This window comes from Sciurus vulgaris, assembly GCF_902686455.1.
Source record: "Sciurus vulgaris genome assembly, chromosome: 8".
NCBI classification, from domain to species: domain Eukaryota; kingdom Metazoa; phylum Chordata; class Mammalia; order Rodentia; family Sciuridae; genus Sciurus; species Sciurus vulgaris.
In genome coordinates this window covers 1,190,833-1,209,686 of record NC_136468.1, presented here as the reverse complement: position 1 = coordinate 1,209,686, position 18,854 = coordinate 1,190,833, and the positions used below count along the sequence as shown (strand labels likewise).

The 18,854-nt window shown below is 57.3% G+C and overlaps 1 protein-coding gene across 5 annotated transcripts in view; it reads right to left on the bottom strand.

The window, feature by feature from the left end:
* Positions 1-18,854, bottom strand: part of PTPRN2 (protein tyrosine phosphatase receptor type N2) — a 712,067-nt gene that overhangs the window by 78,236 nt on the left and 614,977 nt on the right. For all 5 annotated transcript variants that reach the window (XM_079150661.1, XM_079150657.1, XM_079150659.1 and 2 more), the window contains one exon: positions 6,842-7,054. In XM_079150661.1, the coding sequence (XP_079006787.1) occupies positions 6,842-7,054 (213 nt within the window). The remainder of the gene's footprint in view (positions 1-6,841; positions 7,055-18,854) is intronic.

Below are 18,854 nucleotides of genomic sequence, written 5' to 3'. Positions count from 1 at the left end.
GAGGGCCTGAGCACCGCAGCGGCTTCGGCACGCGTGTGGGTTTCTTGCCACACCTGCACACACGAGGCCAGCACCTGGGGAGACTCAGGCCCGGGGTGCTGCACCCCACATGCGAAGCGCTTCACCTGGGGGAGACTGCTGGCCCTGGGGAAGGCCCGGCAGGAGTGGCAGCAGAGGCACCCCGAGAGCCAGAGCCAAGCCAGGGCCCAGGCCCTTCCCCCCTGCCCAGCATCTGTTCCTAAGCCCACTGGACCTCCTCCTCCTCCCCTGCTCCTCCCCCAGCCCCTGCGCTGCAGGGCAGCTCGGCCCCAGGACCCACGTCAGCAGGAGTCTCTTCCTGCATGCTCCTCCTGAGGCCCTCACCTTGGCGCCACTATGGATGGCTGAGTGGGATCTGGCACTGGCCTCCAAGAGGCCACCTCACTCAGGACACACCCGAGGGGGGATTCTGCCTGGGGGATTCTGCCCGAGCTGCTTGCAGGACACTGACTCGCCTGGGCCTTGTGTGACCACCTTGAAGAAAACCCCTGGGATTCTGAAGAAGCGTCTGGGGTGGGCAGCCTGTGTGGAGGGTCAGCCTAGAGGACAGGTCAGCCTGTGTGGAGGGTCAGCCTAGGGGACAGGTCAGCCTAGAGGACAGGTCAGCCTAGAGGACAGGTCAGTGTGTGTGGAGGGTCAGCCTAGGGGACAGGTCAGCCAGGGTGGAGGGTCAGCCTAGGGGACAGGTCAGCCTAGAGGACAGGTCAGCGTGTGTGGAGAGTCAGCCTAGGGGACAGGTGAGCCTAGGGGACAGGTCAGTCAGGGTGGAAGGTCAGCCTGGGGGACAGGCCAGCCTGGGGGGAGGCCAGCCTAGGGAGCGGGTCTCCCATGCTCTCCTGGTGCACACTTCCTTTGCAGATAGAACACCCTGCATCTCAGTGTGGAGGCGTCTCTCCCAGAGCCAGGGCCTGGGGAGAGGAGTCCCACCTGTGGAGAGCAGGCAGGAAACAGCCCTGGAAGGAGCCACTTTCCTCAGTGCTGTCCTCAGCCCTGAGGCCCAGCAGGATCCTCCCACTGTACCGACTGCAGGGTCCCTGGACTGCAGCTGCTGTCCCTCCTGCTGCCCCCAGGATACCCTGCACCACGTGCCACCCAGGGCCTGGCTGATGCTCCTGCCCATGGCCTTCCTTTCATCTGTGGGCCCTCTGTCCACCTGCACCCTGCCCTGCTGCCAGCTCGGCATCCAGGAGAACCCCACTCTATGGACTCAGGTTGCTTGCTATGCTTCTCCCGGTCATATGCAGCCTCCTCAGCTCCAAGAAATCAAACATGGAGAGGAGATGGGTGCCCAGGCCCCAACCTCCCACAGGGCTCACACCAAGGGTGGAATCAGTGTGGGGGTGCCCGTGTCCAGTCCCCTGGGATGTGACGGGCTCCCTGTGGTCACAGCTTGCTCTGCTCCCTTGTGAAGCAGGTGGCCACGAGGAGAGATGTGGTGATCTCAGAGGGTTTGCAGCTGGCTGGCCGAGGGCAGTGGGCAGTTGAAGGGAAGAAACCCTGCACGCAGCTGGCCTGGCGGCTGCTCTCCACTTCACAAGAGGACAGCATTCTCTGGTTTCCCTGGATGCGACCTTCACCGCCAGGCTTGGTGCTGACCTCACACCTCCTCCTCTGAGTGCCGAGGCCCTCTCACCCCTGGGCCTCCAGAGAGCAAAAGGAGGTAGCTGGGGATGTGGCCTCCCAAGGAGAGGCTCAGTTCATCCCTCCCTGCTCTTTCCCAAAGCAGCACCCCAGGAACCATGATTTAAGGAACACCCAAGTCTGCTAATGAACCACGAAAGTAAAGTCAGCACAGTGAGTTCTCAGTAACTGCAGCCGGTGTTCCGGTCTCAGGTGGTGAGAGGTTAGGCTTTCCTCCAGCCTCTCATTGCCAAACCCTCTCCGAGTTGTCTGACCTCACTGTTCACATCTGGCCTGGAGTGGCCTGCTGGACCAGGAGGGCCACCTCTTTCCCATATGCTTGAATATTTCTTAAGCAGTGGACCCAGACCTCAGTGTTCTCTGAGGACCCATTTCCAAACCCAGGAGTTGTATCTGAAGACACAGGAGCTGTGCTGGGTGCAGCTGCAGAACACAATCCCACATGTGAACATCCAGGGTGCACAGGAGAGTGAGCTGCAAACCCTACTTTCCAGGAAACTGCTCTGGCTACAGCTAGAGGGTACATGGAAGATTCACCTGAACTTGCAAAAACGCACTGATCATTTGAAGCTGAACATGCAGGCAAACACAAACAGGTTCTTTGCATGTTCGGGACAAAATTGCTCCCTTACCCTCAGCAAGGCAAAAGTTGGCAAGTTTTCCTTGCACGGTCCTCAAGCAGCATGGAATATGGCACCAACTAAGCAACCATTTAGCATTTGCTTTCTTTGCAGCGTGGCCCAGGAACATTTCAGAGAAGTGTGGGCCTGGGAAGAGCAGGAGGAGCATCCCTCCAGGACCTAGGCACACCTGAGGAGACGGAACACCCCCTGCAAACCACCAGTATTTGGAAAGGGGAGCAAACTCTGCCTGCAGACCATTGCTAGTTTTGCAAAGGTGAAGTCAGAAAAATTCCAATTTTCAGGTCTGACCATGTTAAAAGGAAATGTCCTTTACTAAGGTGCTACAGCACCTTTCTAGTTTCAAAGCAGGCTAGATATTGCTTCTTGGATATTTGCAAACATATTTTTATATGTATATAATTTTGAGCTGCAAGTGTAAATGTACAGCCAGGACAACCATTCAAAGACACACAGCTGACTGGAAGGGAAAAGTCTTCTGAGAACCTTGTGGTGGGGTCCAGGGAACCCAGGGAAAATCCACTTTCTTGACTTAATTGGGAACATCCTATCCTTTCACCCTCTCTGTGATTACTGATTCCACCAACTGGAGGAGATTAAACTCACCTAGGAACAGGAGGGCCTCTTAACCCCCCAAGAGCATGTGCCTCCTGTGACCTGTGAGGGCTCTGCTCCGCGGGGCAGAGGTGAGGAGTCAGGACCCGTCACTCGGGCCAAGAGCGACAACATGCGCACACACTGTCGTTGCATTCATAATCACTTGCTAATGGGAGCCACGACAACCAAGATGTGCACTTAGCAGCTCTGTTTACAGGCAGTCCCTGCAGCCCAGGGCAGGCTTTCCTCTGGGTTTGGTTCCAAAGGCTTCCAAATACACAAGGAAACCTGCTGGGTATTGTGAAATAAACCATCAAAAGAGAACTTGCTGAAAATTCTGCGGGAGTCTCTGCCCTGATGTTGGGGAGGGAGAGTGGGCAGGCAGAATACTAAACTTGCTGCTCAGAGATGATCAAAGCCTCAAAGAGGTGGATGCAACACTCAAAGGGACTCAGAGAGGAGCAGGAGAGGATGTCTGCTAATCACCTGACGACTTATTTTTGGCACAGTTTTTACCCAATCACCTTGCATAGAAATAGGACGCCTGCATGGAGGAGACACACCAGAGCCGGTCCCCACACTGTGGTCCCTGGTGCCCTCAGCACCCCAGGGAGGCTGTGCACAGACGTGCACACGGCTTGCCAGTTGGAAAAAAGAATAGAAATAGTGAAATTTGCTTTTTAGATAATGAAGTATAAGTTTAATGCAAACACATTATGTTTTACATATTTAGAAGAAAAATAATGGTCACTAAAACTGGGAGGAAGTTTGGTGGAAGTATCCCAATGGAAAATGTCCTTTAAAATATATTTCAGTTATTCTGAAGTCAATACACCAATTTTTTTAAAGTATGAGCAAATTAAACTTTGCTGGATTATCTGATGGGATCAGTATCTTGGAAGTGTCAAAAGTGAGAATCCTCCAAAGGGGTGGGGGAGACCTGGTTTTCCGATGAAAACATCACCCTCCCCGCGCACATGTAAGCTGAGAGCTCTCAGGTCCTGAATCTGGGCAGGGGTCCCGCTGGAGGAGGAGGCAATGTGCGCATAGAACCCAAGAGCTCAAATCCCGGCTGCTCGGAAACGTGCTGAGAGCTGGACCTCAGGTTCCACGGCCACCAGCCCTGCCACCACCCTGCCCGTGGGTCGGACCACCCACGCTGTGGCACAGGGGCCGGTGGAGAAGGCTTCCCCAGTGCACCCAGCTCTCAACGACACTGGACTCTCCTGCTGGGCTCCAGGGGAAGGAGCAGCACAGCCAGCGGTCCTGTGCTGCCCGGGAACCACCCACGCCTCCAGAGCCTCTGCTCTCGTGCTCCTGACCCCAGCATGCCTAGCGCGCAGCAGCCCGCTCCGCTCCTCGCCCTCACATCCTGCTCTGCCAGGTGTTCGCCTCTGCTCCACTCACAGCAGTCTCCTCTCCTGGAAACTTTAGGAGAGTGGCGTCCTGCGGCCACAGCCCCTGTAACCGGGCGGGGGTCACCAGCTCTGCCTACAGTCTCACGTTCATTTCAGAACCAGCGAACACAGACATTCAGGGATTTTTAAAGTAAATACACCAAGGCAACAAGCTTCTTTCCTGAAGTTTACAGTTTTATGTTTGTGGTTTTTTTTTTTTTGGTGGTGCTGGGGATCGAACCCAGGGTGTTGTGCTTGCAAGGCAAGCACTCTACCAACTGAGCTATATCCCCAGCCCATGTTTGTGGTATTTTAAAAAACTTTTCAGAAGATTTTCAACATTGAGGAGCATCTCAATGGCAGGTATGGTCACCCTAGAGAGATGTGGACACATTAGTGAACTGACATCCGCCCGCCTGCCCACGTGGCTACTCTGTCACTTGTCTGAGTCCTCGGTAGTTTCTGGTGAAGCAGGAAGCTCAGCCATGCAATCCCCATCCTCTGGAGAGCACGCAGCCACGCTGTTGGGAGGAGACCCTGTTTATCAAGGTAGCTCTCTGACAAGTACTTGGTGATGGTTTCAGAACCAAGCCCAACGGAAAATCTTTATGATCATTTCATTTCCAAATTTTCCTCGATCATATTTTCAAAGGGAATGTTTTTTCCCCTGTCCTTTCTCCTTTTCATGAATCTGGATTGAAGTAAAGCACACATTTAATTTATTGTCTGGATTACAGATTCTTATTAAACAAACCAGAGCTCATTATAAAATCAATATCAACTTAACCGCCATGCCCCCAGGAGGGACACAAAAAGGTCACTCTAAGAGATTCAAACAATTTTCCTGCTGGAAGGGCATGATTTTAATTACAGATACTATTAATTAGAGCTGTCATTGGGAAGATTTTTTTTCTGTTAATTACCACAAACTCATTCCTAAGTATGGATTTTCAACCTGCATTTTTGTAAAAATTAGTCATTTCCGCATGCAAGTCCAACCTTTCCATTCTATCAATATTTTATATTTGAATTTCAAAGTATATCAAAGGGTGCCATGCTTTCTAGAAATCTATGCCCGTATGATCTCCCGTCTCACGGGCGGGGCAGGACCAGTGTGATAATTTATTTATGTTCTGACAGACGTGGCCCTGAAGACCTGGCACCCACATTGATGGTCCTGCTCAATAGAATTTCTGGGTAAATTCTTACTAGTTTGTGTGACTTTTTTTCAGGCTGCTTCTTCAAACGTGATTTTCCTCTTGCTTTGAAGCAGAGCTACACTCTGTGTCTGAAATGCCATCCTCAACACTTTTGAAGTTGCCATTTCTTTATAAGAAAAAGATGGTCCTGACCAGACGTGTGACCCCTCCAGAAACCGTCTCCATTCAACAGTGAGACTGAGGGTTCTGAAACGGGGGGAAGTGCTATCTCCTGGTCTCTCTTAAGCATGGAGGCTTTCTACATTCACCCCAGCTCCTTACATGGGGCAGGAACCAGCCAGCTCAGACCAGCTGGTGGGCACACTGCTGGGCAAGTGGGCATTTCCTGGGAAGAGGCTGAGCACCCACTGGGGCAACTCTGATGGCACAACAATAACACGTGCCTTACATCGCAAGAGTCACAAGTGAGTGACAAGACCGTGTGTGTCATGGTCATGTGACTACCGAGGACAAAAGGTCCAGTCCAATGGGAGAGAGGCTCATAGACAATGTTGAGTGAACTTTGAAAAACAGGGAGCAGCTGAATTAGTTCATCTTCCCAAAAGTGAATATATTCTTGGATTCAAATGATATTTTTATAGTAAAGAAATCAAATGTCCTGGTTTGTATATACATTCTGGGCTCGTACTATTAAAACTGAAGTCATATTTTCATCATAGAATGTTAATAAACATGAAACGTATGCCATGTAACTCTTCAAATTCTCGGGTGCTGCTTCTGCCAGTGGAATCTGCCCGCCCTCCCACAGCTGGCTGGCTCCCGGTGCATCTGCTCCCAGCTCAGAGCTGCCCTGCTGCCGCAGGGAGACACAGGCTAACCCCATTTGTCAGCATTAGAGTTCACTTTATCTGAATAATAGCAGAGGGTGGCGTCGGATCAGGTCAAAGATCTTTTCATATAAGACCGAGGAAGTCGATGATTTAAGAGCCATCTTCAAACATCGACACAACCAATTCATCTTGCAATACTGGCATGTTTCATTAATAGTGGCCAAACTAAGAAAGATAACAGATAATACATAATTCATGTATTGTACTTTTTCCACATTTCTAATTAGCAACCCACTTTCACTGCTAACATGAGAGATCCAAGAACAGTGTAAGATTAATATAAAGCCGTAAAACTGTGGTTGCAAGGTATTTACATGAATGCTAATGAGAAGCTTCAGACTGTCCTCATGAAAGAATCCAAACTCTGAACAAGTGAACAAGAGCTAGGAATGGGGGAGGCACCAGAGACGAGCCAAAAAGTCCGTCTGTTCAGTTGATAAATTCAATAGAGCACTTTAAAAGGGGTCTCTTTTTACCTGGTAGGCGGTGGTGGCATCTGCGCCCAGGTCACCCCCCAGTCCTGACAGTTTCTCCTTCAGCTTGTAGTGGGAGCTGTGGCGGAGGCAGTAGATGAAGCCAGAAGCAAGGAGAACCCCCACGATGCAGGCGAGGGAGAGGAAGGTGAGCAGGATGAACTTGGTCGAGTCTTCCTGCTCTCCCTGATGAGGGAGAAGGGTGAGTCTGCTTTTCTGTATAACAAGGAGAGAGGGATGTGTCAGTACCTAGGCATGTCCTAGCAGACATCCTCTGCCTGCTACTGCAACAGGCCAAGCACTACAAGAGACACAGCACTGGCGCTACCATGACCCGAGGGATGTGCAGGGCACCTGCAGCCAACCAACAAAGGCGCCCACCCTGCAGTGTGCTCCCGAAGAGCGAAGAGCGGGGGCAAAGTCCTCCCTCCCTCTTAGTGGTGACCATCCTCAACATGTGAAGTCTGGCAGCTCCTTTGCTTCCTAAGCATAAGGAAGTGTGCACCTCCTTTTAACAGCCAGGGATTTTTCCAGAGCATGCACAGCAAGTGCAGGGAGGACTCAGAGCCTGTGCTGGGTATGTGGCAAGCCAAGTCCCGTTGCACAGACAGGACACCCCTGGGCTTTGGTGTCCTCCCCCTCCCTTGCCCAAGGAGGCTCTGCCATCTGGGATGTGGCCCCACTTGCCTTGGAAGGCAGTCACTGGTCCCCTCCACCAACCTGGGTCATTGTCATCGGCATAAGCAGACCCCAGCTGAGGCCGGAGTGTTGCTGGGATGGGTGGCCTGTGTCAGCCCTGAGAAAGTTAAGGCCTCTGGCCTCCAGCTTCTCCTCCTCTCATGGAGGGGGTGCGAAATATGAGAAAATTCTTTTGTTCATGTCACTGGTCTCCATGGGCAAATAGCCGCACGGTGCCCCTCATTAGCTTCATTAGAAGGTGTATTAGCAACAATTAAAAACACCACAGGAAAATGGAAGGGCCGCGGGCAAATCGCCCACGACTCCCGGCCAACAACCCCCCACAATTACTGGGAAATGAATGGAAAAGCACGCCCCTGCCTCAGTCCTGGTTGCTACAAGATGAGAACAATTAGCAAACTCCTTTCCACCACCTAATTTCGCGTGGTAACAAAATGGATTTTTCCCCATGAATGCCTGGCCGGCCTATTCATTATCTCTCTTCTATTAGTAATTTTCTGCTCCGCATTCAGCCTCCCAACTCTTCATTTCCTCCTGTCTCCGAGTGTACACAGTGCCTCTTATGTCAGGCCGGGCCCATTTTTATCTTGTAATCATAAAGGCCACCAAAGCAATTATCGCCGGTCTTGACTGGAAAAGCTGGTCATTAATTAGCCTCCTTTTGCCTTCGGTGCGCGGATTAGCGGGCGCCGGGACTGAGTTAATGGAAACGCGGGTTAAATGAGAAAAGACGCCCGGATTTTCCTGCCTGGATGCGCGGCCCGGGAGGACCGCGAGGTCCGCGGGCGGCGGGAGGGGCCGGGGCGCGGACCCCGAGCCGCTGCGCGCCGCGCCGCTCCCGCCCGCCGCCCCCGCGGAAGGAGTCCCCGGCCAGCCGCAGCCCCCGGGCCCGGCGGGCGCGCCCTCCCGTGGGCCGGGGTCTCCGCGGGGCGGGGGGCGCGCCTCGACCCGAGCGGCTCACTCCGGCCGGCGCAGCGCGGGGCCGCTGGCTGGGCCCGGGCGGGCGCCCACCGCGGGACTGGCGTTTCGCAGGCAGGCGGCCTTCTTAGGTCTGGAAAGGCCCAAGAGACGCCGCGCGCGGGCGTTTCCAGACCCCAGAGCCCGCGCCACGGCCCCCAGGGGCCTCGCCCGCCGCGGCGCGCCCGGGAGAGGCCCGCACCCCTTCCCCGGTCCCCCCGCCCTGGCAGACGCCGTAGGGACGACGAAGGCAGCCCGTACCGCGGGCGGAGGCGGCCCCCGAGCCTGGCTCGCCCGACGGCCACTGAGCGCACCTCTCCCCGCCAGGACGCAGGCGACCAGCGGTCCCTGCGCCCAGAGAGGCGAAGCGCCCGGGTCGGGCTCCCGCCCGGACGTTGGAAGACCCATGCGTCCACGTGGCCACCGCGCCTGGGAACAGGGACTTCCCGAATCTTCCAGCCTGGCGAGGTGAGGTACACACGCGAGCTGACGGGTAGGTTCCGAGTGGACCCGCAGGGCCACGGCACGTGGCGGACGCGTGAGTACCCTAGCGCCTCGCCGAACTGGAACCCGCCCGTGCGTTGGGCGCTGGGCGCCGGGCGACCGCCACAGAGAGTAAGGGCACACGCGCTGCTGGGTTGTCCTAGTGGCAGGCGAGAGGCAGCGAGCGCGCGGGAGCCGCACGGAGACGGGGCGGCGCCCAGGTTCACCGGCCGGCCAGGGGAGACTCGAGGACGGGAAGTCACCGGGGAACCTCCCAGGCTCCTCCCAGGGAGGCTGCGCCGCCAGCTCGGCCCTCTCTCGAAAGGACGCGCTCGGCCCACACAGGAAGAAGAGCGGGGCCTGCCCCACCGCCCCTCACTCGGCTCGCGGGGATTTACTCAAAGGTCAAAGAAAAATGTCAAGGAGAGGGGCTGCCCAGCGCTCGCCGGCCATCCTCCTGGGCCCCAGCTGAGTCCCGGGTGTCCTCAGAGAAGGGAAGGGGGCACCCCATGCCCATGAGTCCCATTTCCTCCGGTCACCCCAGCTCCCTGCTGCTCAGGCCTGAGCTGCCCCTGAGGTGACTGTGGTCCCCAGGCCGGAGGCGACCCGCCCCCTCTCCTCCCCAGCCTATCCGCGCAAAGCCCTTCCTGCAGGTGAGGAGGGTCAGGCTGAGCAGGCAGATTTTGAGGTCTCAGGCCCTTGGGGACCAGCTGACCCGGGTCCAAGGGCTCCTCGGGTGGAACCCAAAAAATCACTCCTGGGGCCCCTCACCCACGGAAGTTCCAAATGCCCTCCCCAGCGCTGGCAGGATGCGACGAGGAGGGGGGACCTCTGGCTGCAAGTCAGGCCTTAAGAATCCCGGAAGGAACGAACATTTACTGAAGCCCCTTCTGGGCGCACTGATTGAGTTCAGTAACTTTACAGTTACTTCACTTGCTTTCTTTTCGTGCAGTTAAAAGTCAGAAGGCCTGCTGACTAGGCGACTTAAATGTGAGTGGACTTAAACGTGAGCTTGGGCCCAGAGCTGATCCAGGTGGGGCTCTTTGGGCCTCAGTGCTGCCCCTCCTGGTCTTTCTCCCCAGGCTGAGCAACTTTGTGTGGAGGGGGCGCTTTCCTGGGTCTGGGCCCGGGAGAGAGCCCAGACTAATTAGAAGCATCTTATCAGTCTTGACTTGAAACTGAAAGAAAATGATGTTTAAATATTTATGACTTTGACATTTACAGTCAGACATCTTTTGAAAGCAGAACACCTCCTTCTGTACCATGCTGGCTTCATTGAAAGTTTGGAGCAGTGGAGGAGTCACACAGGGCCACAGCCATCTCTGCCCCCAGAAGGTAGGAAGCCACTTAACTGGTGCTTGGGCACCAAGTTCTCTGATACAGGAATTGTACATTTTTTGAATAATCAGGAATAATCAGGTCAACTTTGCCTCAGTTTATCTGCATCTCAAGAGCAAGGTGAAGAACGCTGCTTATCTCCACCTGCAGCTCCTGGAATTTAGAATGTATGGTATTGCAAAAGCTGTGATTCAAAGTAAGGAGTTGCTGGCCTGCTCTTAGAAAGAGAACCTGCAGGCAGTCCTCGCTGCTCTGGACCTGTGCTCATAAGCAGGGCACCGGGCCTTCCCTCACATACTTTTCTGAGGCACTTATGGCAAAATGTCTTCAGAACTGTTTATTTTAATTTTAATTTTTACTTGTCCATGTGGTAAGCTTAAAAGAAAGAAGAAAGGAAGAGTCTACATCCACTATATGCAGACTCAATTGTGAAAACCAACTCTGCTACAAAATACAGAATTTTATGGTAAATATTTGTTGACACGTCACAAAATGTAGTATTTTTCCAAGGCCATGTGATGTAACCAGTTCATTAGAGCAACCCAGCATCAGTTATTGACTTACAATTTTAAAATGTAACACACAAACTATAGACACAGCAGTCACTTCCCATTAATAAACTTCTACTATTGTTGATGCATTCATTTGTATCATTTCCAAGGAAATTGATTCCACCCCCAGCCTGTATTTGTTTGTACTTTTTTAAGGGTAGCAAAAACCTTTATTAGAAATGATACAAAAAGAGGGAAATGACCCTTCCTCTTCTCTGGGCATCCATGATAGGTGAGGATGGGTGTCCCTATAATCACAAAGGTCTTTCCCCCTACAGAATTCAGAAATTAGTTTTAGAGACTATTAATGACTGGCTCTAACAAGTTTGCCTATGGTTAGCTAGATGTTCATCTTAGAATTATTTGGGATTTTCATTCTAAATTTACTAAAACATATTTACTGAAATCAGTAGCTATCACTAGAGAGCTGGTCATGATTTTTAGCTGTTTCCAGGCCAGGACAAGTGAGCGAACTTAGAGATCTGGGGACAGGTGTCTTAAAATATTTTAAAAGCATTTTCTTAAAGCTGCTAACTGAACTATTTTTAATTTGAAATTTGCCACAGAATTCTAATAAATGAGAGAAGCCAGGCGGAAATAATCATGTATTAATTCTCCGCATTACAAAATCTTTTCAGAAGCTATTATCAGAGCAAGAGGCATTGCGTCTGAATCCGGGGTGGTGAAGTCCTTTGTGCTACTGAAAGCTATTGTTCGTCTGTGCAGATGAAATTGTACTTGCAAATCTGCCATTCAAGTAGCCAGGGGGTGGGGGGCACATGGGCAAAAGAAAAGAATCTCCAAGAAATAATTATTCTAAATACAAACTTTAGTGAAAATAAGTTGGGATATGCTGTTTTGAAATGGGCTTTTGTTGAGGTTTTTCAGGCATACGCATGAAAGTGAGTATTCAAAAGATAAATTGCTTATTTGCCATCTTTAAGCACTCCTAAAATATGTTTTAGAAAAATAACTTTTAAGATATCAGCGAAGATTTATGATTCTGATGTTTACAGAGAGGAGAAACACCCATTGTGGATTTTTAGCAGGGCTTGATAACCACAGATTGTCTTGGGTGGAATAGAGAGCGACCAACCAGCTGAGAACAGGCCGAAATGGATCAGCCCCCCAAAGAAAGCCGCCCCCTCCCATCTTTCAGATTCCCGGGCGGCATTTTTATCACATCAGAGCTCAAACTCAGCGGGCAAGGCCATCTCGCTGGCGCACCGAGGCCCTGTTTCTGGTTTGCCTGTTTGGTGCCCCTGGCCTGGTGTGGTCCGTGCGCGCCTTCACGTGCAGGTTTGCTAGGATAACGCCTCGGTCTGGAAAAAGGAGGACCCCGTCCACGTCGTCCCCAGCAAGAACTAAACCCGCTTCGGGACTGGGATTTCTTGCTTCACCTCCTTTACGCAGGCCGGGAAACCCCATGCTGAAGGCTGGCCCAGCGCCTCCGCCTCGGCGGACCCCGCTGCGGCCGGAGCGGAGCGCGGCTCTGGGGAAGCGAAACGCGGGTTTCCAGTCCCCTCCCCCACGGCAGAGGCGGACTTGGACAGGCCTCGGGTTTCTCACCCCTGCTTCCCCGTCCCTTCCCCCTCACTAATTCACCAGATCCCCATAGAGGTCGGAAAGATCAGACCACAGCGCCGGACACAAAGGGTCCAGGGTTCCTGGGAGTCGCGGGTATTCACAGCCAAGAGAGGGGTCCCGGCGCTGCCCGAGGCCCCCTTCCCGGCGGGGACAATGCCGCGGCCCAGCCTCTCTGGGCACAAAGCGCGCCGGCCGCGAGGGAGGGATTAATGTCCCCAACAACGCCCGCGTCCATCCAAGAATCTCTGAAGTTCCACAGCCCACACCTCGGCCTGCGCTACCGCACCCCGCCACGGTCCACTGGGAGCCCAGAAAGGGTGTATTTGGCCGGGGGCGGGTGGGCACTTCATCCTCCGTTGGTAGAGAGTTTCCATCTCCCTCCTCCGCACAAGCCTTCGCTTCCTCGCACGTTCGGTCGCGCCATAAAATCTGGGGATTCGGGACGCAGGGAAGGGCTGGTTTGAGAACGCTTGGACACGCTGCGCGGTTCACTCCAGGCGGCCCCTGGTCTGAGGACTTCCGGTCGGTAACTAACCCAGGGCAGAGGGTCGGCGCGCACGGCTGGGGATTGGGGGCAAGACCAGGACAGCAGTTACGATGCAACCCCGGACTCCTGGGGGCCGTCCGCGCCGAGAGGGCCGCCAGGAGCATACAGCAGGGTAACCGGATACAGGGCACTGGCGACAGTGACAGCAACTCCTTCGCCCCCGGCCGTCCAGCCTGAAGCGCTGAGAGCTCAGAGCACTGAGGACGCAAAAGTGTGGGAGACCCTCGCTCTAGAAGTGCTACCGAGATGATACGCCCTAATTTTGTGGTCTGCTCGGCTGCCGGGGCTGGGCTTCTCTAACCACCGTGTTGGACGGTGTTCTGAGCCGCGCGGGTAGTGAGTGAGGAAGAAGGAAGATGAGTCCCTGGTTTAAACCGCTCTCAGTCAGAAGTTTCTCTCCGGCGGGCGCGCGGCCGCCTCTCCTGGGGGAGGGGAGACAGCGCAGGTTCCCCGGGGGAGGGAAGTGGTTCCTGCTAGATGATTCTCCGCCGGGCTGGCGGCTGTAGGACCCTCCATTCTCACCGACCGCCCGACCCGCCTCTCGAACGCCCCTCTCCGCAGGCCGCTCGGTCCCCCAACTCGCCACCCGCTGGGAGGCACGCTCCTCAACTCCGGTGAGGGAGGCAGCGCTCCCCAAACTGCGCCGAGAGGGAAATGGCCCCATGCAGGCTCCTCTCTAAACTGGCGACTCGCGGTCCTTCTGTCCGTCCTCCTTTCCCACACCCCTCCCCATCTCCACGCCCGCACCACCCCTCATTCCCGCCGCCTTTTTCTCCAAGATCTGAACTGCCGGGAGTGGCCAGATATGCGAAAACCCGAGGGGAGAGCTCTCAGTGAGAAGTCCGGCAGGTCATCTCCCCTGCCTCCCGGGGCAGTCTCCGCGAAGCGCAGGCCCGGGACAGCTGCCACCCCTCCCGATCTGTGCGCTCAGGAGAGCTGCTGCCGCGTGCTCCCCCTCAGATGGCCACCCCAGACCCACTTGGGGATGACCCCGTACAAGGATCTCCCCACCGACCCAGCCTTTGACAGGCGTCCTGCGGCGAGTCAGTAACCCCCTGGACTTGGCTCGACGCCCAGTAGCCCATCCGAGTCCCCCAAGAGCACCCTCCATCCTTTCAGGACTCCCATTCGGTGTCCTACTATCTACGCGCGTGGTGATGCCCTGGGCTGTGTGGGGGGTGTCCCTCCGCCTCCATCCTGCCTCCTCTCCAGCTCCTCTCCCAGCCCCCCAGGGTCCATTCGACCGCCCCACCCATTGCCCGTGCTGGGTCCGGGTGTCCCTGGTTACCTGCAACTGGGCGGGCGCCAGGCGCGGGAGCCGGAGGAGGTGGGGGTGTGCGCCTGGCCGAGCGGCCTCGGGGCGCAGCGGCCGCTGGCGACCGCGGCGCCATCATCACTGCCAGCTGCTTCCCTGCGCTGGAGCCACAGACTAGCGAGGCCATCCTGCTTCTGACCACAAACTTCTCGGGCGGCCGGTGCAGACAAAGGTGCCGCGAGTCGCAGCTCCAGCGGTGGCGGCGGCGCGGCGACAACCCCTCGGAGCTGGCGGGTGCTCGCATTTCTGCGCTGCCTTTCCGCCGGGCTCGGCGTGCTCCGCCCCGGCCCGGCCCCCGGGCTAGGCGCGCGGGGCCGGGACGCCGCGCCTGCGGGCGCAGGGCCGGCTCGGGACGGTCCCCGCAGGGCGGCCGGCCGCGCGCGCAGCTCCAACCAGCGCGTCCGCCGCGCCCCGCCTTATATCCGGCCCGGCGCGCACCCGGCCGGCGGCGGCGCGGCTCGCGGCCCAGCCACCGGTTGCTATAGCGATGCCCCCCCCCACGTGTTGCTGACAGCAATTGGCTAAGGGGCCGCGGCTCTCCGTACACCCTCTCCCGCCCGAGACTATGAATGGACATTGGCTTTGTCAGTCATTGGTACAGCGCCGCAGCCCGGGCCTTCGCCTGTTCTTTCTTCGGGTCTTTCTTTCATCTTTGAGTCGCACTTCAACCTGAGCAAGTTCAGGGTAGCATTAGGGGGGACGATGCGGTGGGGGGAGGGGGCGAGGGAGAGGGGTCTCCACAAGAAAAGTCAACTCGCATGCCCTACTGTGACCTCTGCCTATGGAAGGAGAGAGGAGGTCTAAACTCTTTGCAAGAGAAAAATTCATGGCGAATCATTCTTTAGAGTTAGTTATTCCAATTTTGCCTTTCAACTCCCTTTCAAAACTGCCAGTTATGCAGGGAAGACCCGCTCCCCCCAATTTACGTGTAACTCTCGGATTTTAGGTGTCAGATGCGCGTAGAAAGCGCACGAAGGGAATTGTGACTGCCGCAATTTGGTCCAGACGAACTAAGAGCCACCAGCTCAAAACGCTGGACAGAGGCCGTGGTGAAAACCGAGAAATCGAAACTGCGTCCTTGCCCCTTCTCCTCACCCCAGGTCAACGGCCCCGCCTGGACTACCAGCCCCGCGGGCGGAGAGCGGACGGAGTCACAGGGCCAGGTTCACAGGGCTGGAGCCTACCCAAGTTCTGACCCCCAGCGCGGGCCCGGGGCACGAGTCAGGAAGGCGGCGCGCGAGCCAGGCAGCGGTCTCGGGAGCTGTCCCCAGCTATAACTTGCCTCCCGCGGCCCCTTCGCCACCGCATCCCGTTCCCTTGGCCCTTCCCTCCCCCACCCCCGACCTCCCTTCCCAAACCCTAGACCCAGGGTCGCAGCCACAGGTTGGGTACCCCTGGTGCGCGGCGCCCCCGTGGAGCGGCGGAGAGCGGGAGGGCTGAAACCCAACATCTGTGCGTACAATGCGCTCTCCGAGGCCCACAGCTGCAGGAACAAGGGGAAGAAAGGAAGGAGCGGGGGAGCAGATCCTGTCACACGCAGATGACAGTCTGCGGAGGGCTCTTTAGTTTCTCCTTTTCTGGAAACCCCGGAGCCCCCCTCCCCGTCCCCTCTCCCGCCGCCTCCCCATTGTTCCCAGCGCTCCGGACAGCTGGAGACGACCGCCAGCACCACCCGGCGCCCCTCCCGCCGCACACCCGGCGGCCGCGGCGCCCGCTCCCGGCCCCTCCCCGGCAAACTCCGCGGCCCCCACCCCTGGCCGGGTCGGGCGGGGCTTCCTCCGCTTCACCTCCCGCTTCCACTCGGGCGCTGCCCCAGACCTGCCCCGCGCCCAGGGCCTGGCTTCTCTCTCCTGGAAACGGAGTTCCATCCAACCGCGGAGCCAGCCCGGAGCAGGGCTTCCAGTAAGGGGTCGTCCTGCCAAGTGCATGCCTCCGTAACGCGTCCCAAGGACTCAGCCTCCTCTGGCTGCAGGCCTAGGCCGAGTTCTACTTTTATTTTTGTATTTACAGGGGCTGGGAATCTGCGCCTCGCAGAGCTGCAGGGCACGAGGTGGCGGCGCAACCTGCCACAGTCCCCGTAGGCCTCAGTGGGCCTAAGGACCTCTGGCGGCCCGCGGGAGGTTGAGTAGGGGCGGAGAAGCGCCAGCGGAAAATGGGCTTCCACGGAGGCCAAAGGGGGAGAAGCAGCGGCTTCTCTCAGTCATCTGCCCTTTAGTTCCAGCCCCACCTAGTAAGCAGGGAGGGGCAAGTCACCTGGGTCCTTCCACGTCCCGCGCGGAGGACGGACCCCGCAGACCCCACGGTAAACCGGCTCCAGGCGCGGCGGCCCTACCCTCAGCAGTTGTCTGGCCTCTTTGAGGATGGCGGGCGGGCGGGAGAGAAGCGGTCCCCACTGTTGCGCCGCGGCCCACGCCCCGCGCTTGCAGGGGTCGGCGCTCTGAGGCATCTTCTCAGGCGGACACTAGTGGCGCCGGCTCCTCTTCCTCCCTGCCACCATCCTCACGTTCCAGCAGGCCCGGGGGGCCCGGTGCCCGGCGTCTCCCGCCAACGACCCTTGGCCCTGGGCAGAGAAAAAGGAGGGGAGGAGAGGTGGCGCGCGGGCGGGGAGCGTGGAGGAGGCCCTGGAGCCCGGCGGGAAGAGAGGGAAGGCGGCTGCGAGAGGGAACTGGGAGGGGAGGGAGGCCCGGAGGAGGGGACCTGCCGCCCTCAGCCTCGTTGGCAACCGGTCTCTCCATAGCAACGGCCTGTGCGCGCGCGCGGAGCGTGTGTGTGTGTGTGTGTGTGTGCGCGCGCGCGCGTGTTGGTGGCGGCGAGGAGCCTGCTCCTCTCTGGCCTGGGGGCGGGGTGGCGCTGGAAGGGGGTCACTGGGCCGGGAGTCAGAGAAGCCCCTTCCCATGATGTAAAGCCTGGCTTCCGAGGTGCCGCGGGCTAGAGCGCCCGGATCCCGACCCTCGGGGTGGAGTCGCGAGGGGCCCGAGCTCGGCCTCAGGGGAGCCAGGCCCTGGCCTTCGTCGCCCTGGCCCTCCTGGGCAGTCACGGGGCCCCAGGACTTGGGGAATGGCACGGCGCGGGCCACAGGGGCTTGGCGGCGGCTGCGACCGCCCTTCGCTGGGCCCCTGGCCTGGGGAGGCGGCGTGCCGCGCACCTGCGTCTGGGCGGGAGCGCCGGCCGGCGGGGGCGCGCGGGCCGGGCGGCTGCTGGGAGCGGCGCGCCGCCTCCGCGAGCTCACAGCTCGTTTCCCGCCTAGCGGAAGCGACGCGGAGAGGCTCCCGAAGGCCGCGTCCCCGAGGGCCACGCTCCGCGTGGACCTGCTCCCCGCACGCCTCACTCGCTCCTCTCCTCCTCCACCCCGGGAGCCAGAACCAGGCGCGGGATGCCGACCGCCCGGCCGGGTCAAGCCCCGGCTTCCCACGCGGCCGCCTCGGCCAGGATGGCGTGAGGACCGCGGAGTGGCCCCAGGTCCGAGTGGGCCAGAGGGCCGGCGACCCAGCGCGGCTGCAGCCCAGGTCAGGGCGCGGCTCCAGAGCAGACGGCCAGCTCCGCCTCCCCGCAGCCTGACCGGCGTGACCAGTAAGTGCAGACGTTTACCCAGCGCAGCCAGGTGTCCAGCAGCCCGAAGGGTCCCCCGCCACATCGGAGCGCCACGCTCGGGCCCAGCCGGAGTCGGCGGCCTGCGGAGGAGCCGTGGGTCACTTACGAGTGAGCCGAGCCTCCAGGCGTCGTTCAGGTGCTCGCACGCAGAGAAGCTCGGTTCCCACCAGCACCTGTGCGCCGCGCGCTGCGTCCGCCCTGCGAGGCGGGGACCTGGGTCTGCGGCCGGGGCCCGGCCCGGCGCCGCGCGACCACGCTCTCCGCTGGCCGCCTCCTGGGGAAGCCAGACCCGCTGCCCGCGTGGGGAGGGGAAGCCTGGCTGTAGGTGAGGATCCTTCCAGCCCACTGCTTCGGGCCGCCGCACCTCCCCGCAGTTTGCCGCGTTTCCGGCGCAGGAGAAATGTTATCTTCTAGTAGCTGGAAAACTTGAGAAAAGTTTCCCTAAGTCATGACTCAGCTGTCGTGAAGGATGAGGAGGATGTTATGGTTGGTTGTTTTGTTTTTCTTTTGAGCCTCCCTCCCCCATCATGAGGGCTTAGACTTTTAAATAAAGGTTTTCAATTTAAATAGATTTCAGTGACATCAGAAAAATGTTAAACATAACACAAAGTACTTGTTAGACGTCGATCGAGGTGGTTCACACGTGACAAGAGCCATCACTCTTGTGAAGTTCAGGTCCTGGACGGATGAATACAAAACCCAGCGTATGTGAGACCTCCGAGACCCTGTTCCTGCGCAGCAGAAAGCAGTTTAGAATGACTTGTTGATTCCTGCAGAGCCTTCTTCTAAAGTGCATTTCACATTTGTCATGAGGAAAACCTAATGTGCTGTGATAAGAATCTCATTTTCAATTTAGGAGCAACTAAATGATTAGAGTAAATCTCCAATATGCTGAATTATCAAGGAAAATGTATTTTTAGACGACGTACAGAAAGATTGTCATGGGAA